Source organism: Numenius arquata, chromosome 14 (assembly GCF_964106895.1).
Source record: "Numenius arquata chromosome 14, bNumArq3.hap1.1, whole genome shotgun sequence".
In the NCBI taxonomy this organism is placed as follows: Eukaryota; Metazoa; Chordata; class Aves; order Charadriiformes; family Scolopacidae; genus Numenius; species Numenius arquata.
Window position 1 is genome coordinate 16,213,541 of NC_133589.1, and position 21,196 is coordinate 16,234,736.

At 46.4% G+C, this 21,196-nt stretch overlaps 1 protein-coding gene across 2 annotated transcripts in view; it reads right to left on the reverse strand.

Moving 5' to 3' along the window:
* The window catches only part of MGRN1 (mahogunin ring finger 1), a 56,402-nt gene that overhangs the window by 20,179 nt on the left and 15,027 nt on the right, over positions 1-21,196 (reverse strand). For both annotated transcript variants that reach the window (XM_074158273.1, XM_074158274.1), the window contains exons 4-7: positions 19,956-20,102; positions 8,281-8,398; positions 4,304-4,370; positions 1,050-1,099 (exon numbers count right to left, since the gene is read on the reverse strand). In XM_074158273.1, the coding sequence (XP_074014374.1) occupies positions 1,050-1,099; positions 4,304-4,370; positions 8,281-8,398; positions 19,956-20,102 (382 nt within the window). The remainder of the gene's footprint in view (positions 1-1,049; positions 1,100-4,303; positions 4,371-8,280; positions 8,399-19,955; positions 20,103-21,196) is intronic.

The window sequence follows — 21,196 nt, forward strand, 5'->3', positions numbered from 1 at the left end:
GTGCTGCTGCTGCCGCCCATCTCATTTCTGACAGATCCCTAATTGCCAGGAGTATAACTACCTACAGACCCACTGCTCAGAGCAGCCTTTCTAACATAGGAAAACTCATTTTCTTCACATAAGTCCAACAAAAAAGAACCTAGAACACTTAGAGCATCTTCCAGCCACAGGGCTTCTTTAGGGCTGACTGTGCTTCCCGTGCCCTCTGACTCAGCCTGTCACCATCCACATTATCCACCAGGAGGGACAGAATAAGACCTGGCAACTTGCTCAGGGATACAGCAGGAAGCGAGCAGATTGAGAAACAGAAGTCAGCCACACGCCAGCCTGGAAGCAGGGAATTTCTAACAGCACAGCATTGATGCTGCTCCCCTCTACGTGTCCAGCTCTGCTCCAGCGTCTCTCACCTCATCCCAGCATGTCAGAACAAGTATCACTTGCCCAGGATACGTGTCTGCAGTATTACCGCAATCAGACACAACACGGTGCAGTTCTGGATCTTGAAACTGTTTTCAGGGTCCAGTTATCATGAGAAGAGATTTTGTTATCAAGGCTCGGGCATACAGCTTGGCTTCACCTTACCATGTAGATAGCGGTCAGCCACATCAAACGTGCCAGTGGAGCTCAAAGTCTTTATGCAGGATGTTTCCTAATTCTTTAAAAGGGCTTGGTCCTACGTGTAAACTAAGGTGCAACAGGGTCCGGACACAGCAGATCCAGTTCTACAAAGAGATCACGAGGCACTGGAAAACCGCACGGCCACAGCCACGGTCAACACCTTCCACCCTCAAACATCACACGCCCTCTCCTCACACACAGGAAACACCAGCTACAATTAGCCGAGTGACCAGCTCAGGTACAAATGATAATTACGGGCTACACGGGAGCTGCTGCAAGCAATTATTTGTACTCCAACAGCACTCAGGAACCCCAGTCACGGGCCAGGACTCCATTGTGCTAAGTGTTTTAAATAAATACAAACTAATGACCCATGGAAATGTTTACATATACAAGGACAGGGACAGCGGGGAAAAAAAGAACTCATTTACCTTTTCAAATGCAGCCAGAAGAACATGGGCATGACCCGTCACCTCAACCACTACTGCAAAAAGAGAAAAAGCAGTACTGGTTAAACCTTGAAAGTAACAAAAGTGTAGAACTACCATGAGCTGAATGTTAGTCCATTTACAATTTCTAAACAGCCACCTGTTCTATTTCCATCTTGTTTTACAATTTAAAGTTTTTCTTATCTTGTCGTCAGGTTGGTTCATCTCACACTCCCGCTGGGCTCTGCGGTGGGCCCTACACAGACATCTCTTCATTATCTTGGGTGATCCAAACTGCCCCACTTTATTTTCAGATGATGGAAAGGGAAAGTAAAGCAGAGAGCTCAGTGGGATTCCACTCTCCCCTCAAATTCCTGTTTTTAATTACCTGAGTTTAACACAGAGATGAATAAATCCATCTGGTTTAACATCATTTGGCAGCCCTTCCAGCTCTGGTACTTATCACTCTATTTCACTCTAATCCTACATGCTTATAAAACATTTATTTCTCCTACCATTTTTGGCCTGTGAAACATCTCTGTGCAGTTCTCTGATTTTTTTTTCCCCAATGACAAACACCACGTCCTCCCTCTTCCAAACCTGAGGCCTCCCTCTTCATTGAACAGCCCTAGAAGGGGCTGTCAGAGGTTTCTGTACTGCATTCATGGCTCCCTCAGCAAATAAAAATACAGAACAAAGGAAGATGAGATAATCCCACTATCTCTGGCTCAAGACTCTTAAGGTTCTGCTCAGCTCCAATTGGTTGGATGCCTTTGCTTAATTATGTTCAGACTCATCATATGGAAATGGGAGATGGAGGACGTGGAGGAGCCACCGAAGGAAGGGAAGGCCCGTAACCACCTTGTCCTGCCTGGACCAACGAGTGCCCAGGCTGCGCTCTGGACACGCAGAAGAGCTGGCAGATACTACTATCATAGAATCATAGAATTGTCTAGGTTGGAAGGGACCTTTAAGATCATCTAGTCCAACCATCAACCTAACTCTGATAAAAACCATCACTAAACCATGTCTCTAAGCACTATGTCAACCCGTCTTTTAAATACCTTCAGGGATGGTGCCTCAACCACTTCCCTGGGCAGCCCATTCCAAGGCTTAATAACCCCTTCCATGTAAAAATTTTTCCTAATATTCAATCTTAACCAGCTGAAGGAAGCAATTCCTCTGCTGTCTAAGAGAGAGAGGAGCTCCACAGCTTCCCTTGGGCCCCCAGAACAGCAGAGGCAACAAGAGGAACCATTCACTGGACTACGGCACAGAGATCATGTTTGGAAACAGGAGGATGTGGGAGAAGAGAATCCATGCCTGCGGATTTGTGGGGTAACTGAGATTGGTCACAGCAATTTGGGTGCAATCAGGGACATAACAGCAAGCAGAAAAGAGGGCTAAAACTGGGAATTCATCTGCTCGCTCCCCCCGCACTGCCAGCCAAGAGCAAGGCTGTTCTAGCTCTACTCCATAAACGAATTCAGGTCCCTCCCTGCAGTTTGAACAGCCAAGTAAGAGATAACAGGCATCGCTTCCCTTTGTATCCTCCTCACCTTCCCTCCCCAAAGGGTTCCTGTACCCTTCCCTGGGAGCAATCCCACTGGCAGGAGTGGCAGAGGGCTAACATCACAGGCTCATATTCTTCACGGCACGCAAACACCTCCTGGCAGAACTCAGTCCAAACCAACATCTCGCCAACTGCTATTTTAATTTGCCATTCAATTTTACTTAACACGAGCAGTTACAGACCAGACGTAATTTTCCAGGTGCTCCAAACACACAAGGCCAGCTCCTTTCAGTCCCATCCATTAAAAAAAGAACCAAAATACACAACAATTTCCTCAAATCTCACTCAAGTGTCACATATTTTCGTGTTGATAGTCTTTCCAGGAGAGGATTTAAAAGCAATTGCCTTTCCAGGTTATTAAAAGAGATGACAGTACGCTATTGGCTAAGGCTGGGCATGGTATGTGCATAAATGTATGCTTCCCATCCTGCCTCCTGTTCTATTTTTGGTCCTTCTAGGCATGCCCAACATTAGAAAGTACAAATACCTTGCCAAAAGCTCCATAAACAGAGGAAGGTGGTTTATATCTCTGGTCAAGAAATAAACACATACGTCAATTTTACTAACAGTGCCTGAAATCACTAAAAATAGATGCACTTTAGAAGTAATTTTCCTTTATGTTGCACTGTGCTTTGTTGGTCACACTTTAAATTGAGTTCATCCAGTTCTCTTTTGCTCTGCTGGGAGGGCTGTAAAATAACACAATGAGTTTCTGGGCACTTTCACATCTACAACACAAGAAACTGAGCATGTGGCTGCACTAAACAATGAAAGCAACAATGGAATATTTTTTTTCCTTTTTAATTATTCTTAAATTTTTTACAAAATGTTAGAAAATGCAGAAGTGAAATGTTGATCCTGCTGACCACAAGAGCCCCCAGTTTTAAAGAAAATGTGACTTCTTTGTGTCCTTTTCGTTGCTGACGCTCAGAGTGAGTGCAAACACACGGAGCCCGAAAGCACACACGCCCTAAGGAAAATACTGTGCAAGGTGAGTAACAATCTAAACATTTCCTGGACTCCCCTCTCCAAAACGGCAACGTGCTTTAAAAAGAATCAACAATATTATTTCTCACCAAAGGTTACGCTCTTTTATTGTAACCTTCCGCACCCTTCAGAAAAAGCAAGAGAGTTAAGCTGCTGAATGAAGCTGTATTTGGTTGAACAGTGGCCTGAGCATTTTAAAGCCATTTCTTTTTCTCTGACCGTTCCTAGGAGAAGGCCCACCCTACAGCGAGCTATAGATTTTATGAAGACAACTTACCCCTCAAAGAGGGGGGAAAGGACCAACTCTCTCCTTGCATTACAAGCTGCAAATGCACAACCCACAGAGAAAGGAAGTAATTTGCTCCAATTTGTGCCTGGCTTTGGTGGCAGATCCAGGAGCTCTCCTAAACACTATTCCAACACTAAATACCTGGCCATTTTTTCCTGAAAAAAAAAAAAATAAAAATTTGAGGCTATTTTTAAAAGCATATTTTTATCTAAGAACCCATGGATAGCTGAGCCCTTTTCATACAGGGAAGTTAAGGTGAACTCCTGAAATATTTTTATTCTGGAAAGGCTCCCCAAGCTTTTGTTACAAGGGAAATGTTTTCATCATTGCAGAAGGAGGCCTGAAGGAGTCACCTAACGTCAAAGAGAGCCAGAAGAAGAGCAAGGGAGTGCACCACCCCATGCTTACCGTCCCCTTCATCCACCACCGCTCGGATGACCACAGGGAACACGCCACGATCCAAGTCAAAGTTTAGCTGAGGGAAAGAAAAGAGATGAGGTTAGACAATTCACACCAGCCTTGCCTGAAGACAACGCTCGGGATAGCGTTAACATCAGGAGAACAAAGGGCCCTTCTGACAGGTCCCTGGTCTCAAAAGTACACAAAAGAGCAAGAGGATTTAAAATTCAGGCACCAACTTTCAAAGGGAGTCAACCAGAATAACCACAACGTATATACATCGACATGGCACTAAACACCAGCCGTGGCCAGCAAAGCAAAGGATCTCTGTTTGAATTTTAGATGGTATTTAATTCTCACCAATTCAGATATCCTAAAAGTCTCCCGAGCGATTTGTAGCAGGACAAGTTTCTCAAAATATATCTAGTGCCATAGTTTTTCTTGCGTACGGTAGGATATACTGGTTATAGCACAGCAGTACACATTATGCTCCCTACAACCACAAAAGAAACCCTGACTCCTATGAAGAACCATGAAGTTCTTGAAAACAAAGAGAAAAATCTGTTAAACTTCAAGCTCACACAACGCTCTGAGGAAACACCAGACTGATTTCCATCTCTTGGCAAGCTATGAAATTCAGGTCCTTGACCTTTTAATCTGTGAGAGTGAAAATTTAAGATCTCGCTTGAGTACAAGGAAAACAGATTCAATGTCTTCCTTTGTCCTGCACTTCATTAAAGCACTTCAAAAGCTCCATGTCATCTTACAAACACAAGAAAAATGGAACCGTACAAACACTGTCCTATGCCAGGAAGGGAAGCGGATCAGAGACTGGATTTTTGGTGTTTTTTGTAATTACTGATTTGGGGCTTTTTGTCTCATCTCTTGCCAAGAGAGAAAAAGATGTCATTTCACCATGGTGCTCCAGGTAGCCTGTTTTCACTTATCCAGTGAAAACCGAGACCCGATTTGAAGCATGGCAGCACCTTTCCAGCCAGCGTTTTGGGGCTTCCCTCGCTTTCCTGCAGCCCCAAGATCATTTGCAGTGTGATTTCCTCCAGCCAAAAGATAAACTATCAAGATACCCACTGGCATCAGCACAAATGGCAACCCCAAAACACCCGGTCTGGAGGGAAGGTGACCCTCAATGTGAGCTTTAACATCGTTGAAAACGGTTCCTTCCTCAAATGAATTACAACCTAAACGTTCATCCTGAAACAACTGGTAACTGTACACTGGGACACGATACACCCTGGCAGCCACCAGGCAAGTGTGTTAAAAGTGTGGGGAACTGGAAATCTGCTGCTCTTCTGTCTATAGCTGTACGCTCCTGGTGCAAAGTCATGACTTTGGGGCCACTCAACTTCTGCAGCGCTTTCTAGAATAAAGCTTTGCACACACACACCCCCATTTAAATGTCATACCTGACTCCAAACAGAAAGCATGTGCTGGAAGACCTTATGATTTGTCCTACCTAGTCTTCAAACCCGAGGGATATCGACTTTCACCCTCTGAGTGATGGTTTTACATTTTATTCCTCCTTTAAACTACCAGAATCTTTTCTTTTTCCAAAACAGCAGAGTAACAGAATGAACACAAAAATCTCATTTAACCTCTCAGTATTTGTTACAGCAGAGACTCATTGAGCCATTACTTTCCAGCTTGCATTTTTGAACCGTTATGGCATGCCACAGAGGGAAATTTCATCGAGGACAATTGATTAAAATTGCTGAAAGAAGCTTATGGTTTTGCTTTGCTTCCTGCTCTGATTTATTACTGTACGACAACAGTTACTGTTTGTCCATTTGAAGGGAAAGTCACATCACAGAATTGCGGTTGCTTTGCGATATAAACTGTTGCATTCTGAAACAAAAGGCCTCTTTAAGGGGCCATTTCACATTCATTTTTAGGGACCTGAAAACAACTGTCTCGACACAAGCCATACACTACAACTTGCAAGCAAACCAGTATATTACGAAGACAAAGTAAACTTTCATAAAGCTTTCCACATAACAGCCCAACATAACACTATTTCCCCTTCTGTTGGCCAGCCAAGAACTACATCATACGCGAGTATTACACTGAGCAAAAATATGAAGGAAATCTGGGTTTTTTGGACAACACCAACTACAAAACTGGAAAGCAATATGAAAATCTGAAGCACGCAATTGTACACAGCAGAGTGATAACACTCTGCCAGCTGCCTCGGATAAAAAGGCTGCATTTCAGTGGCCAGTTAAGAAGATTCAGCCATATGCATTTTACTGGACTTGAGTGGACACAGACTGATATGACGTGCACAGAGCGGGAATGCGAGAAGCAACTCCTCTGAATCACCATTCTTGTTCCACTTTTTCTCCACAACCAGAGCTCCCAGTAACACCAATGAAAAAAGAGGAGACAGAGGATGCAGCAGAATCAAGCCAAGGGAGCCAGAAGCTCACTTTTCCACAGCATCTCTCCCTTTAAGCTGTCAAAGGGACATGACTTTAGCACTTGAGTTAGAACCTTGCTGGCACGAACAAAAGTGAAAATTAAGCTACTGAATTCTTTAAGAAGAAAGAGATCTGAGCTCCTGCTTTCCAGCTCTCTCAGACGACAGAAGGGATTGGAAAGCAGCTCTTCCAGGCTTTTGTAGGCTGAACTTGTGAAATCATATATTGGCAGAGAAGCCAAGACATCAGGAGACCAGACTCTGCAGGCTCTTGGTAACCGCCATGGCATTTGTTAAGGCACGGGACTGATTATAGTTATAACTGTAACTTCAAGACAATAGCTATTCAATCTTTTCAAAACACATGAAAGATTACTTTTTTCCCTTCTTTTTTCTTCTTCCTTTTTTTTTTTTTTTTTTAAAAAAAAAGGTAGAATTATCTTTTTTCTTCTATTTTTTTTTTCTTTTAAATAGGTAGAGTTATCTACCAGGGTTCACGTACACAATACTCTTACACAGGCTTCGGTCAGGAAATGAACACTGTATCGGTGTTGACCTGGGAGAGAAGTCCACGGGAACAAATATATTAGCAGTAGCTACAGATGGACTCCTCTGCATCAGAAATCTCTTATAGCAACTCCGCACAGAGCAGGGGAAGCCCTTGGGCCAAAGTTCAGAGCCTCAAGGAGCAGAGAATTACTGCCTGGGTTGGAATTTTGCAAAGATACCAAAATTAATAGCACTCTACAGATCTTGCTATGTAGTAATAGCCACAGAGCTTAATTAAAACCAAGCCCTCGTCTGTTTGTAGTTATGGGTTAAACTAAAAGGAGGAAGGCATTCCCCCATTCAGCATTAATGCATCAGCATGAATCTGCCCCAAAAGGGAGAGTATCCCCCCCCAACACTGTACTGCTGCAGGTAAGAATGCATGATGTGGTCCTTAAATAGGAGAACAGGACTCTTCTAGAGCAGGGGTCTCCGAGCTATTTTGACTATTCATCCCATCAGTAAAAGATTTTGAGCACATAATAAATATACATATATTGGGAGTATTTATAAGATATATACATGTACTACTCCTGCACTCCAATGAATTGTCTTGCATGCACCCCACTTTGGAGACCACTGCTGTAGAAGATCAGTCAAAAAAACAAGAACAAAAAAACACCAGAACAGAGAGGTGAAGACAGATGTTTGTTCCCACAAGCTCTTTGGCTGGCAGGGAGAGGAAGGCTGAGAAGTGGCGGGTTTCTCCAGGAAGAGCTCCAGTGCCAATCTCTGCAGTCTCCCTCCTACAACCAGATATTGGGATGCCAGCTGATCAGTGATATCAAAAGGAGCTTTTTTGGGTTTCTTCCCTCTTTGCCCGATCTACCTGCCAAGTTCCCATACAGTGTTCATACCTGCTCCTCCCAGGACCCCACAAAACATGCCACGGCAGCTGGGAGAGAGTGTCTTTCAGCCATAACTTCACAGCACTAAATGGTGCCCACAGTGCTTCTGGGACAACAGGGTTGTGGAAAGAAGGGGACACTGAGAAGAGACTTACCTCATCATCCTTCCACTCTGAGAAATCAATCTTGAAGGAAGGCAGGGAGAACTGCTGGCTTACCCCTCTCTTGTAATGAACCGTCTCTGACTGCAGAGAGGGATTCTTTGTGCTGTATCTGAAGAAAAAGGGGAGAAAAAAAAAACTTGCTGTAACAAATGATTGCTGTATGTAAGCTCTCCCTGTCCGCCTTTCAGGAATCACAAGTGGCAGCTCTAAGAGGCAGAGCTGGCAGGGGCTGGCAGCCATTCAGTGGGGATACAAAAAAAAAGGGAAGGTCAAAGCAAGAAGGTGAGCAAAGGGAAGGGAAAGCAGCGCAGACAGGCAAGGTCTGATTGGGTCCATACTGACCTGCCTGGAAACATGGGGTGTCAGAGGCGTACAGTGGGGTGCGGTAGCCTGGCAAAGGCTGGCTCACTAAATCCAGGGCCCAGGCAAGGCTGGCTTTCAGCCCAGCACAGTCTTATTTTCTGCAGGAAACCCAAGAAGAACGAGCAGTAATCTAACAGTGGCAACACACAACCCAACACAGTGCCAAAAGCTCTCACGTGCCTCCATGGGACAGCTCTGCAGTAAGAAATGCTGCCTGGCTCGCCATCACCCTGGTAAGCAAGACCCATTCCAATTCACTCCTCTGTTCCTTATGTGCTTCCCCAGAGGTGCTGCAGGGCTACCAACACCACCAGAGAGACATCAACCAGTCCTCCACACCAGCCACCTGGAGAAGAGTCCCAATTCTTCCACTGTCTTGAGGCCCGGCACTGAAACACCAGTACTGCCAGGCTGGAATGGACATCTCTGGAATGGGATCACAGCTACCATCCACCCTCTTCTGCACCCAGAGCCCACCCAGCACTGTCCGCCCCAAGAGAGACCTTTCACAGCCCACTGATCAACGCTACGGATGGTGTGACTCACAGTGGGCTTCGGTGGCAAAACAGCACCAAGCAGCTTTTACCCCTTTCTGGAGGGCAATTTCTGAGCTGGATGTGCACAGCCTCTCGCTATCCCAGTTTCTGGCAGAGGAGAGAAGGCAGCGAAATGCAAAGCAAGGTGGGAACATCTGAAGCTGGTTTTATCTCCGAAGCCTTTGTTGTCAGGCTACCAACCATGTGTTCAGGGCATGTTGACAAACCGGATGGAAAGTGAGAGAGCCCTTGCCCAAGAGGCTTACACTGCAGAGACAACAACCTCCCCCAGCAGAGTGATGAGACAGGTCCAGCTCCAGCTCTATAGGAAAGACTTTAACAGTCGCTCACAGTAATGGGATGTTCTCTCTTCTGCACACTAACCATCGCTTCCTCAGCGGAGCTTCACAGGGTGAGACTGCGAGAGTGCTGGACTCCGGTCACTGCACACTGAACAGCTACAAGCTCGAAGCCTCATTGACTGTTCAAACTTGATTGCCACTGCTCTTGATCCACCAGACAGCCCGGGGACAGGCTCTGGGGACACGTGTCACATTAGCACCAGGAACTCTAGGCTGTTGTTTCTTAATTCAACTTGGGATATCACACAGGATCCCTTGACAACCAGCTCCTCAGATTTTGCCGATTCCATTTCTCAAATAGTAACACAGGCAGCATTACTGCCAGCCCTGCGAAGGAGACAACACCAGAGGAGATCGAGGCATTTGATGGGGCTGATTCAGTACGGAGCCCTGTCAAGCTGAGCAGTTAACAGAGCATGCACAGAGGCAAAGAAAAGAGAATCCCTGCTTGAAAAATAGGATTCTGTACTTTTGAGGACGTTCAGCTGTTCCGAAACACAGACACAGCTTACAAATCACCAGGTATGTAAGCAGAGGTTGGAAAGCTCCAAGTTCCTTCGGCCTAACTACGCTTTGTGGAGGAACGCAGCACACTGGAAGGGAATGGCAATACAAAGCTTTTCTACACCCGAGGCAAAGTCGTCTGGTTTTTGTAAGCAGGGAGCAGAGAGTGCTAGGCAGCTCGCTTCCAGAGGGGGTGAAGCAAAAACCATGGGAAAAGCCCAAGGTGCAGAGTCAACCAAGTACTGCAGAACTGAGCATCACACCAGAGACGTGAAGATTGGGCTGGAGGATGGCGATTAGAGAGGACAGGCCTGAAACTTAAAATTCAGTTTTAAGCAATGCTGTGGAAACTTTAAATTCAAGAGCTATAGCTCTGGCAATTACCTGTGGCCAGACTGCAAGAGCCCTCCAGGGCTCAGGCCAGCCAGCACCGTAACACACAGCCTTCAAGCTCCATGACTAGGACGCATTTTGCAGCTGAAGCTATAAGAACCCGGCTACCAGAAGATGATGAATATTTATTAATTCCTCTCCAACCCAAGGAGGAAAAACCAGGCCCCTCACTGGCATGAACTGCTGCCTTTCTCTGGAAAGCAAGTGTAGTTCCTGCACCTTCTGAGGATCCAGAAAGCTTATAAAGTGTCACAAGATCCAGGTTAAATTCTGGGAGGCCGCGACAAAGGCCAGGCTCACCACGTGCACTCCGCTCTTCCTGGCAAGGCAGGTGCATTATGTTATTTATGACAATACCTTATCCTCAAAGACGATTCTGTACCATGCTGAAATCGGGCTGCTTTACTAGAAGGTCTCACTCCATCTTTTGCATTTAAAGCACGGTGTGGGAGAGATCAGAATGACAGGTCTTTTATGTGTGAATTACAGAGCGAGCAATTGAGTGAAGTTTTATTTACTGAGTTGTCAAGCACAATGAATAGAGCAAGCCTGTATCTAGCTCCTTTTCTGGCGCTCTCAAAGCTTCCCAGCGCTGGCAGAGAGGCACAATTCTCCCTCTACGGCTGGGAAAGCAGGGGATGGAAGAGTGACTTATCTAAGGTGACAGCAAGTCAGGAACCTACGATAAATGAAGTGCAGAAGAGAGAGTGGAGGTCAGAGACTGCCTGGATGACATGCACCACGGCAGTGCTGGGGAAGGGGTGTAAACATGCTGATGGTGAGTGCCAGGAAGGCTGGAGAACCTGCACTTACAGCACCAGAAGCCCAAACCAGTCTACAACAGGAAAACAAGTAACGCTGTTCCAAGGTGGACAGGGTAGAACAATACTCGCATAGACTTGCTGCTCTCACCGCCCCTGGGAAAAGAAATAAACCAGGTACATAGATTTTCTGAGCTGAACAGTATGACAAAAATATCAAGGAGGCTTCCCCAAATGAACTTTATGCCGCGGACTGTGTGACTGTGCAGCCCCCAATGCCAAAATGCGGGTCAGACTTGGATCTGAACACCTAGACAATGCTGGAGACCTCCAGTCAGCAGCCAGCACCGAGGCTGCCGAGCACCAGGGGGCCAAGAGCCTGGTGAATTCCTCGGAAGCACTGGTGACCCCAGATTGTCACGGAGATTGATCACCTCTCTAAGGTGATGCACAGGATCCACCACTCAAGTACACACTCCTCGTGCTGCAAGGGAAAATGGCTTGGCAAGCTGTTACAAAGCAAATATCCTGCATATTAGGGTCTAACTGGTCCCTACACATCCCCAGCCCTTTTGCTTGGCATCTGCTGTATTCATACATCCTCTATTCCCTACCTATGCTGCTGTGGGCTTACAGCAAACGACTGTGGAGAAGCTCTGTAGAGCTGTAGAGATGTGTATTAAGAATAAAGGATAGCAGAGAAGAAACGCACTGCCTCTCCCTGCATAAAGGCTGAAATCTGAATGTCTGGGCTGCTGTTTCTCAGGTGACACCAGGCCAGGTCTCCATCCAGACGGGAGGTCTAACAAAACCACCCACGTTGTGATCACTGGCAGGTCAGGACAATGGAGAAGTGGGGTCTGTCCTATTAGGACAGAACCAAACAGAAATCCCTGGTTGCACTTTTTTAAACCTCTTTTGTTGCTCAGGTACCTCTGACAGCTTCAGAATCACCAGCAATGCCAGGAACCACACTGCTGACTGCAGCAGCAGCAGCTCCTAGCTCTGTCCTCAGGATTCATGCAGCCCGTCTCCTCCTGCAAGCTCTTTGACACACCTTTACTCCCACAAAGCAAAGCTTACACTCCGCACTGACTCCTTCCTCCCCCGTGCCAAACCGTTCCACCCCCCAAAACCAACTGTGTATGGGAGAACCGGCAGATGAGAAGCCCTCTAACTACATCACAGTGATTTTTGAGAGAATAGGAAACAAAACTAAAATTATTCCCCAGTCTCACTCCTCTACCATCAGCTGAGAAGCACTCGCTGCCTGCATGGAGAAACTCAGCCTGTGGCTCACGTAGGCTTCTCCCTGTACACAGTCCAGACTTGCTACCGGGCACCTGTAGACCTTCAGTAGCTCCCCAACCAGCAGCGGGAGCCTTTGGGGAACCTCTGGCTAAGCAGAGTTAAGTTTCTGTTGCTACATGCTCACTGGAGATAAAACAAGAACATGTTGGAGTGACTCCCCCTCTTTCACATCCTTGATCAGCGCCTGGGGAAGTTCTCAGCAGGGCAACAGTCCCAACTTGTGCAGTATTCTTCACTGCAGTGTTCCTCACACTCAGCTCTTCCTGGCACTGGGGCTGCCTCGGACAGTCAAAAGATGGTCTCTGTTCCCACAAACGCTCTGAGACCCCTCACTGAGAAGCGCCAAGCGAGGACTCTCGCCAGCTTGCCTCAGAGTTACGCAGAGCACTCTTCAGACCCCATTCCTCAGAGAAAAGCAGGATGCACGTAGCAATGTTGCCCCAAGGTACCATTTTTGGCTAGTAACGGCTGAAAGACAGTCTGTGCTTTGAAGAGCCTGTGACAAAACAAGAGTCTTCTTTCTTTAGTAACAGCTATCCATGTTGCATGGCAATTCGCAGTGAACTGAGGACAAGGCAGAGTTACATGAGAGCTTTAGAGTGTTCCAGGAACCAATTCTTCCACTGCTGCAGGCTGTGACTGCCTGGCAGGCTCCATGTCCTCTCACAGGTGATGAGGAAGGTCATGTTCTGCTGGTGTTCAAAGGGACCAGGAGGTGATGTGGAGAAGGGATGCTAGCCTCTCTCTCTCACCCCCTTCGTTTTGGGCCAGGATCTCACAAGTCAGCTTTTGGGGAAGAGGGAAGTTGAACAAGTGTCTCAACTCGAAGTGATTTTTACTGATAAAAGAAACCCTACCAAAATAGAAGGCAGCCATAGCCCTGGGTGTCAGTCAGAGTTAGGCAAGATCCAGTCCAGAGAGGCTCCCACGCAGAGTCTGGAGGTTAACCGGGCACTAAGTTACAGTCCCTGCCAGTCTTCTCCCCCATTCCTGCTTCCTCCCAGGACTGAGTTTCCACTCCAGGCCAGGAGGAAACAAACACCTCACCCTGCCGCCCACATCCCGCTCCAGCACCTGCAGAGCTCTGCCATCAGCCGCTGAACTTACCGGGGAGAGCACCGCGCTCCCAGCTCTGACCAGGCTTCAAAGCCTCCCAGACTCCAACCAGGCTTACACAACAGCTACACAGAGAGGCCCAAAGGCCACAACTCTTATTAAAGACAGAGGGTTTGTCTGCGCGGTGAAATCTATAGAATTTAGCTCTCCAGCCTGTGAACTTTGCACACTACAGCATTCCCTTGGGGACTGGTGTCTGCCTGGATCAAAGCAGGCTTCGGCCATAAAGGCTTGCGCCCAGCAAAAAAAAGCACCACTCGCCTCTGATTTCTTCACACAGAAGAAATCTCTCTGCACAAAGAATTCGTATTAATCACCACAGTCCACAGCCAAAAGCAGCAAGAGCACCTTTCAAAGGCCCTGAACAGACAGAGGCTATTAAATAACCAAAGGAATATCTGAGCGCCTCTGTCTCTCCTACGCAAGCTTTAGTGGAAACAGCCATGCGCTCAGCTACCCCTTTCAGTTGGGTTTCATTTTGTGAACCAACTATTCAAACTTCCACACGCAGACAGAATATATAATCACTGCAGTGTCAAGTCCACCGTCAGCTTAAAAGACTGCGGTAGGATGTTTGCGAGGAGTGTAGCAAGCATTGCAAAACAAATAAGGAAAGGAAATATTTTTTTTTTTTAAATAATAAACAACCCAGTACACTCATTTGTGCATCAGCAACACAAACAGCACAACCCTGAAAAAGGGCAAGGATTGCAGAGCTGGACTGAACTATTTTTCATTGTGTTTTCTCTTTATAATGAGAAAACAGAGCTTGGCAAAATTACTAGGATACGGAAGACAACCTTTTCTGTCCAAAGAGGAAGATCTTTTTCATTAGAATGGGCTGCAAAACTCAACCCTCTCGTGTCATATTTATCATCAGCTCCTGATCTGCCCGGATTGCTCATGTCTTTAGAGCTGGCTGTTTTAAGTGCTTCCAGCTACAGGGCTGGTTTGACTTCTTCGCCTGAGGAAACAACCACTGCTGTCATGTTTTAACTACACAATCCTTCCTGCTCGTCAGCAGGATACCTACAGCTGGAAAAATCCCAGGGGCCCTCCCAGGAACAGGGCTCCTGGTGTGCACATCAAGGCTTTTGCCAGAGAAAGAAAGGATGCATTCGTAGAACACACACAAGAAAAGAGGCTATGAACATCTCTGCAGCCTGCTCCAAAACACATCCCTGTCTCCTAAAACAAGGACATCTGAGGGTACGAACACATGGACTAGGCTACGAACTGGGAGTCCTTCGGCTACTCTCTAGGAGCTGCTGCAGAGTACGGCCAGCCCTGCAATGGAAACACAATTCAGAGCATCCTCTCCTTTATCTGGGAGAAAATTACATGCTTACAGGCAATCACTAGTGAGTAGTCAATGTACAGCTCGCACACCTGCATGCTTGTGCCTCCTATACACGAAGGCAGAGATTCTCACACCATTTAGATCCTGGTTACCCTTTGCCTTTTGGCCAAGATGGCCGAACCCTTCCTTGCTGCATGTGCCGATCGCCTCCACCGCAGGCACAGAGCTGCCTCTTGGGCTGGCCAGTCTGAAAACCCAGTTAGCATCACAGATTCCAGCAGCAAATTTCTGTTTGTAGGTCATTTTGAAGCTGACAGGCCTGAGTGACACTCAGCAAGAAAAGGCTTGTCCTCACAGGTGAGCAGTCAAGCTGTTACGATGGTTTCTCCAAGCAGGGTCTTCCCTGCTTTCTACCCAGCTGCCGGGAAACTGAAGCCAAAGGAATGGACAAACTGGGAAAAAATCCCTCTCTCCAAGCCAGCCAGATCACAGACCAGCTCCCCAAGCGCACACCCACCACCAACCAAGGATGAGAGCGGATCCTTGGGGAAGACGCTGTGCTGAAGCTCACTGCGGGGGCTGCCACAGGAAACAGAAGCATGGCGGCACAGTCTGCCCATTTCCAAAACCAAAGGAAATGGACACAGCCAGAAAAATAAATAAAACTGAGGATACTGGGGATCCTGAGCTGTTCAGAGGCAAGCCACCACTAATTCCACACCATGAAAGAGACTCTGGACATAGGCAGTCCTGGTTACCTCTGTTGCCCTTGGGGTAAAGACTCTAAAGAGTCTTTACACTCACCACAGAGTAACCAAGCAGAAGATATTCAGAAGGCGAGAGCAGCAGTCCCCTCTAGATTTAAACTTATTCCCATTTCATCCAAGAGGCTTTAACAGATATCTGCTGTAGCACCAGAAAATGCTGGGTACCTTTCCCCAGGCGTGGGGCTGCAGAGGTGAAGACACCTCTACAGTCACCACCAGCCACACATTCACCTTCTCCAGATTTCACTGGTCAACTGCAGTCCCACAGCGGTGACGACAGAGCTCCCCATGAAACTCAGAGTTCAACAGTTCAGGACCAGAGGCGGGCAGCAGTTGGGAGCTACGTGTTCCCAAGATCTTGGCTGGGAAAGGGTATAGCTGAGCACATCTCCCAGCGCGATTACCTGGGAAAGTCTGCTGAACGCTCCTTCGAGACAGGTTAGGACAGGCAGCGCTCACTGATAAAGCCACCGACTTTTAAACAGAGCCCAAACAACTCCAGGAGGAAGCTTCCTGGCTTGTAGGCAGAAAGGCTTTCCCTTTGGCCATGGAGACCAACTAATCCTGAAGGCAGCACCACAGCACACAGAGCCTTGTGGCCCTCAGAGGAGCAGAGGCTCTACAATAAGCAGTGCCTGTGCTCGGGGAGAGCCGCCTTCCCTGCCCTCCCTCCTCTCACCCCAGACTGATGAGTTCCCAGCAGGAGTTTCGCAGGAGCAGGAGCGCTGATTCTATCAGGATTGGCGGTTGTTTCGGCAGAGAAGCAAGAATAACTTGTTTAGCGCTTCTAAGGAGCCATGCTGCAGGCCAGGGACTAGGAGAAAATTTCTGCTTTTGATACAGGTCCAGAAAGTTTCTCCCATTTCAGGATTTAGCATCAATTTAGGAGAGTGGAAAAAAAAAAAGTGGTTTGTTTTAAAGAGTATCTTCTTCACAATCAAGTGCTGGGACACAGCAATAGAAGAAGTTTTGAATTTATACGCAGTGCAGCTTTTGCACATGCTTGTTCCTTGACTGTAGCTGTTAGCACCAAAAGAAATTGAGAAAAAGGAAAAACTACCAGCCCAGGCAGGGGGAAGCTGCATTCCTATTAGTGCACTAAAAATGCACTGCCTCCACTTAAGAGCTCTAAGAATGCAGCCCAGATTTATTTTTTTTTCCACTAGAATTTGAAAAGAATAAATCAAAGTAATTATAGCACTGCCCTTTCAGAATTGCTTTGCAAAGCTGAAATCAGAGCTTCAAAAGGTTTTTACTAGCAGCCAGCAAACCCAGAGAAGCAGAGATGCCTACTTCGGGCAGCTGCATTAGCCCCAAGACGTGCTTCATGAGCCACTTCTGCATGGAAAAATAGCCTGGGTTGAATTAAAGCAGCTTATAAAGTCTATATTTGTATCTCACTTCCCCCAACCCTTATTACCTACACATCTGCATGAAATCAGGATCGTGCCTTCCAAAAGGGTCCCTGGCTTCTGGTCCAGCCCCCCGCCCCTTATTTATTGTCCGAGAAGCCCAGAGCAGGGACGGACAGTTCATCACTCCTATACTACAGGGAAATTAAAGTATGATTTATTAAATTAAAGGCCAGTAGTGGACGCAAAAGCGGAATCCGAGTGCTTTGCCTTTTGACGTAAAGGTTTAGTGTACTGGGGACTGCTGCCGCCCTAGCAGGGCAGCACAGTATCGTCAGCTACGTTTCGTTAGCGAGGTAATGACTGCTGACTAATGATCCTGGTTTCGTGCAGAGGCAGGTAGGGTTCATGAACAAAGGCTTCTCCTCCGCCATCTGAACAGAGATCCATCTCTCAGTGAACCATGGACAGGGTGGATTAAAAAATACATATTTAAAAAAAAAAAAAAAAATTCTTTGAAGTTGACAGTTGTGTTAACTTACAGAAACTCTACCTAGGAATTGTTCAAATTAAATTTAAAAAGCAATTAGGTAGTTCGCGTTTGCTGCATAAGCTTTAAAGAACAGACAACAGTACTGGTAACAGTCACTGGCTTAGTGCATGGCATTAAATTTCAGTAAAACGTGTTCTTAAGTGAACCAAAAACTGTGTTTTCCTCCTCCAATCAACCAGCAGAGTTCTGAGAGGAGAGCTACTAGTTACAGAAGACCGAAAACACACTCTGTCCAGAAACAGTTATATTCGGTAACTATAACACTGCCATTAAGCTATTACTATTCAAGGCACAACTTGACAAGACAGTTTCTAAAGAGTCCAACATGGAGCAGTTTAACCAACGAGAATGCTACACCGCTGGGCTCGGGTGATTCAGTTGCACTTCCATCCCAACACGGCTTGGCTCGAGACATGGGTTAAAAAAAAAGTATCTTTTTTTATAGAATAACTTTGGGTTTTGCCATTTTGACATAACAAAATGCAAAACTAGGAGTCTGAAAAAATACATTTTAAATATATGCATATTCTTTATAGACTTAAGGTCTTTGGAAAACGTAGCAAAAACTTTGATATGAGATTTACAGTGAGTTGTAAATGCAAGCGTTTCATTGTTACTGAGCAGCGACAAAGTTCTTTGACGTAAACCAACATGTGAATAAGCAAAACAAGATTAAAATCAAGATTTAAAAAAAGACTTTAGCCATGGCTGAAGCCTGGCAATGTAAATACATCCACCCTGGCCATAGAGGCCCTCGGTTCTCCCCATTAGCCCACAGATGGTTTCCTTCTTAGGTGAAAACCCAAGGAACACTGCAGGGCAACACAAGGGACACGGGCCACCTCTCCACGTTGTACCTGCATTAGGAAAAGAGGACTTCAATCTCCAAGGCTGCCATTCCAACACCTTCACTAGCACTAAATTCACAGGAAACCTAAGGACCTAAGAGACAGAACATGGAAACTTTATCAGGGTTTCTAAGGCATCCTGCTGCATTCAGCTCTGCTCAGGAAAAACTGCATCTAAAGAGAAAGTGTTTTCAGGGTTTGTCGAGAGATATTTTTCAAGCACTTAAAAGGAGCTAATTTATTACCTCCCCAAAATAAAGGCAGCCATAGGCTTCAAACAGAAGAAGAGAAGGGGCCTAAACAAAAATTCTGGATCGGGATATCCTCCAGTTTGGAGAATGCACATCTGGATGGGAGCGTTGAGCATGTCTCATTTCTAAAAATACACTATTCATGGATCATTAGTGGGATGTTTATATGTTGCATAAAACACATAAGCCATTTTATTGTTTGTCAGGCATGTTTCTCCCTGCTGAAACCTCCGCAGATCCCTTGGATACAACGTAAGCTCACCCCCAAATCCAGAGCACCACTGCAGAAGCCGTCAGCATGACGTGCACAGAGCCGCTGAGCAGCCAAAAGCCTCTACAAGAGGAAGCCAAGAGCTTCTGCAGCCTGAATCTTCCTCTGTCCATAGAGCAAGACAAATTCTTTGTCCCATGGCCATCGGAAGCCCTGCCGTAATGTGCCAGCAGCTCACGTGTACCCAATTCACACCAGGGACAGCACGTTTCAGCCACCTTCGCTCTTAATATATATTAGAGAGGAAATTTTTCATAGTTTTATGGGATACAGTGTTGATTGGAATGATTTAAACATGTCGATTTAGACAAAAAGGTTTCAAAATCTGTAGGGATGAACTACCAGGACACGAGAAAGACTCCACAGATGATGTTTTGACCATTCTTTCTACAGGTAGCCAAAGGCTAATACGTGTACCCGGCAGAAAACACACAGACAGGGTTTCAGGCAGTAAATCCTCCTGATAGCCAGCTCACACCAGCCTGTGTTGAGGTGGTCATTCATCCCAAAAGGGGCTTTGGCCGGGCCTCAGTTTCACAGACTCGCTATGTAAATGTCAGACTGAACTTTATTTTGGTGGCCCAGATGCTCCCGTCACGGGGAACACAGAAATCCAGTGAGTTAGGTGATCTGACAAAAAACAGGTAGTATTTGAAGGGGAGGGTGGCTGGTTTTTGTAAATTTCATAGAACATCTTGCTGACAAAACACGCAGCTGTGAGTTCCTCTCCTTTGCTGCACACAGAATGGTTTCCCCGCACCCCAAAAACAAACCAAAAAGGGAACAAGAGAGGATATTGGCTATGTGGGGGAAGGAAGTGAAAGTAATATTTAAAGCTATCAGAATACGTACAACAAAACAGAAAAAGAAGAGATTTCCCTCTCCATCATCCTTGGGGTGATTAACGAGGGATGTTTGCTGGGCTCATCACCAGAGAGCTCCTGTGCCCCTTCACGAGCCCACTAGCCCAGGACTTACACTGCCATGCCACCAACAAACTCCTCTGTTGCCTGGCAGTAGATCGTGATGGCAACACGGGCGTCCGCATCAAACGTGAACTCCAGGCTGTACAGGACTTTCTGCTTCCCGCTCTCCTCAGTAGGACTGTCAACGTCATCTTTATACCTGAAAGACAATGCCGGAGGATTAGAACACGTATTTATGAGATATCATCAAGATCACTCTGGAAATCAGACAAGAGTATTCCAATCCAGGTGTTCTGGGTGGTCAAGGCACCAAGGGCTTCCAGCTGGGGCTTCCCAGGAGATTTCCATTCTTTCTTCTGAGGAAGCTTCTTCCAAGATTTGACTGAAGTTATTGAAGTGAATTATTTTAACAACGGTGTTGAGGGATCTCACCCAGCCTCACAGTGCCAGGACACAGAATGAGAAAGTGAACTCTTGAATGTCAAACCTTTAGGAGAAGAAACACCCTCCTTCCTTTTAGATCTCCACATTAGGCTCAATATTTGGGCTAAAGAAATGCTGCATGGGCCTGAGAAATCTAAGGCCTAATTCTTTTAACTCTGCAAATGAAGCGGTGAACGACAGGCAAAAAAAAGGGGGTTCTGTAACACAAAGAACTCCTGAAGCTCAACCAAAGCTACCTCCAGTATCACACAGAAGATGATATTCAGATCAGAAAGCATCCAAATATAGGAACTTCAAATACCTTTAAATGTACAAATCAACTAAGCCTGTGATGCTGCTAATGACTGAAGCCTGTACACATTTACTGTATGAACAAAACCCAACACATTCAACTGCATAACAGACACGTGATAACCAATACGAGAACGAGCACAGAAGCTATTTCAACTAACATAAAGCTGAGTCATGACTTGGCTACAGGCTACTGTACAGCTGGATCCCACTGTGTGATCACCACTGCCCAGTATTACTCCTTCTCCTTGCTGCTGGAAAAGGCAGGTAACAAATCCGGTGAAGAAGGTGGAAGGAAGCAAGCTCCAGGGCAGCAAGCTATGGCCACGGACAAGCAGCGAGTTACAGAATGCCAGGGGTGGCCAGGGAGAGCAGCAGATCCTGGAACAAGCGGCCAACACAACACCCCATAAGAAGATCTCCTCTCCCTTGAAGAGCAAAGTGACAGACAGAACGGGTGTCGTTCTCTGGCAGGGCAGAAGCAGATTCTCACACGTAAATTCAAATCCCAGTGTAATCCTACCGCTGTAGGTACCATCGTTACTTCACGCGCCGTGT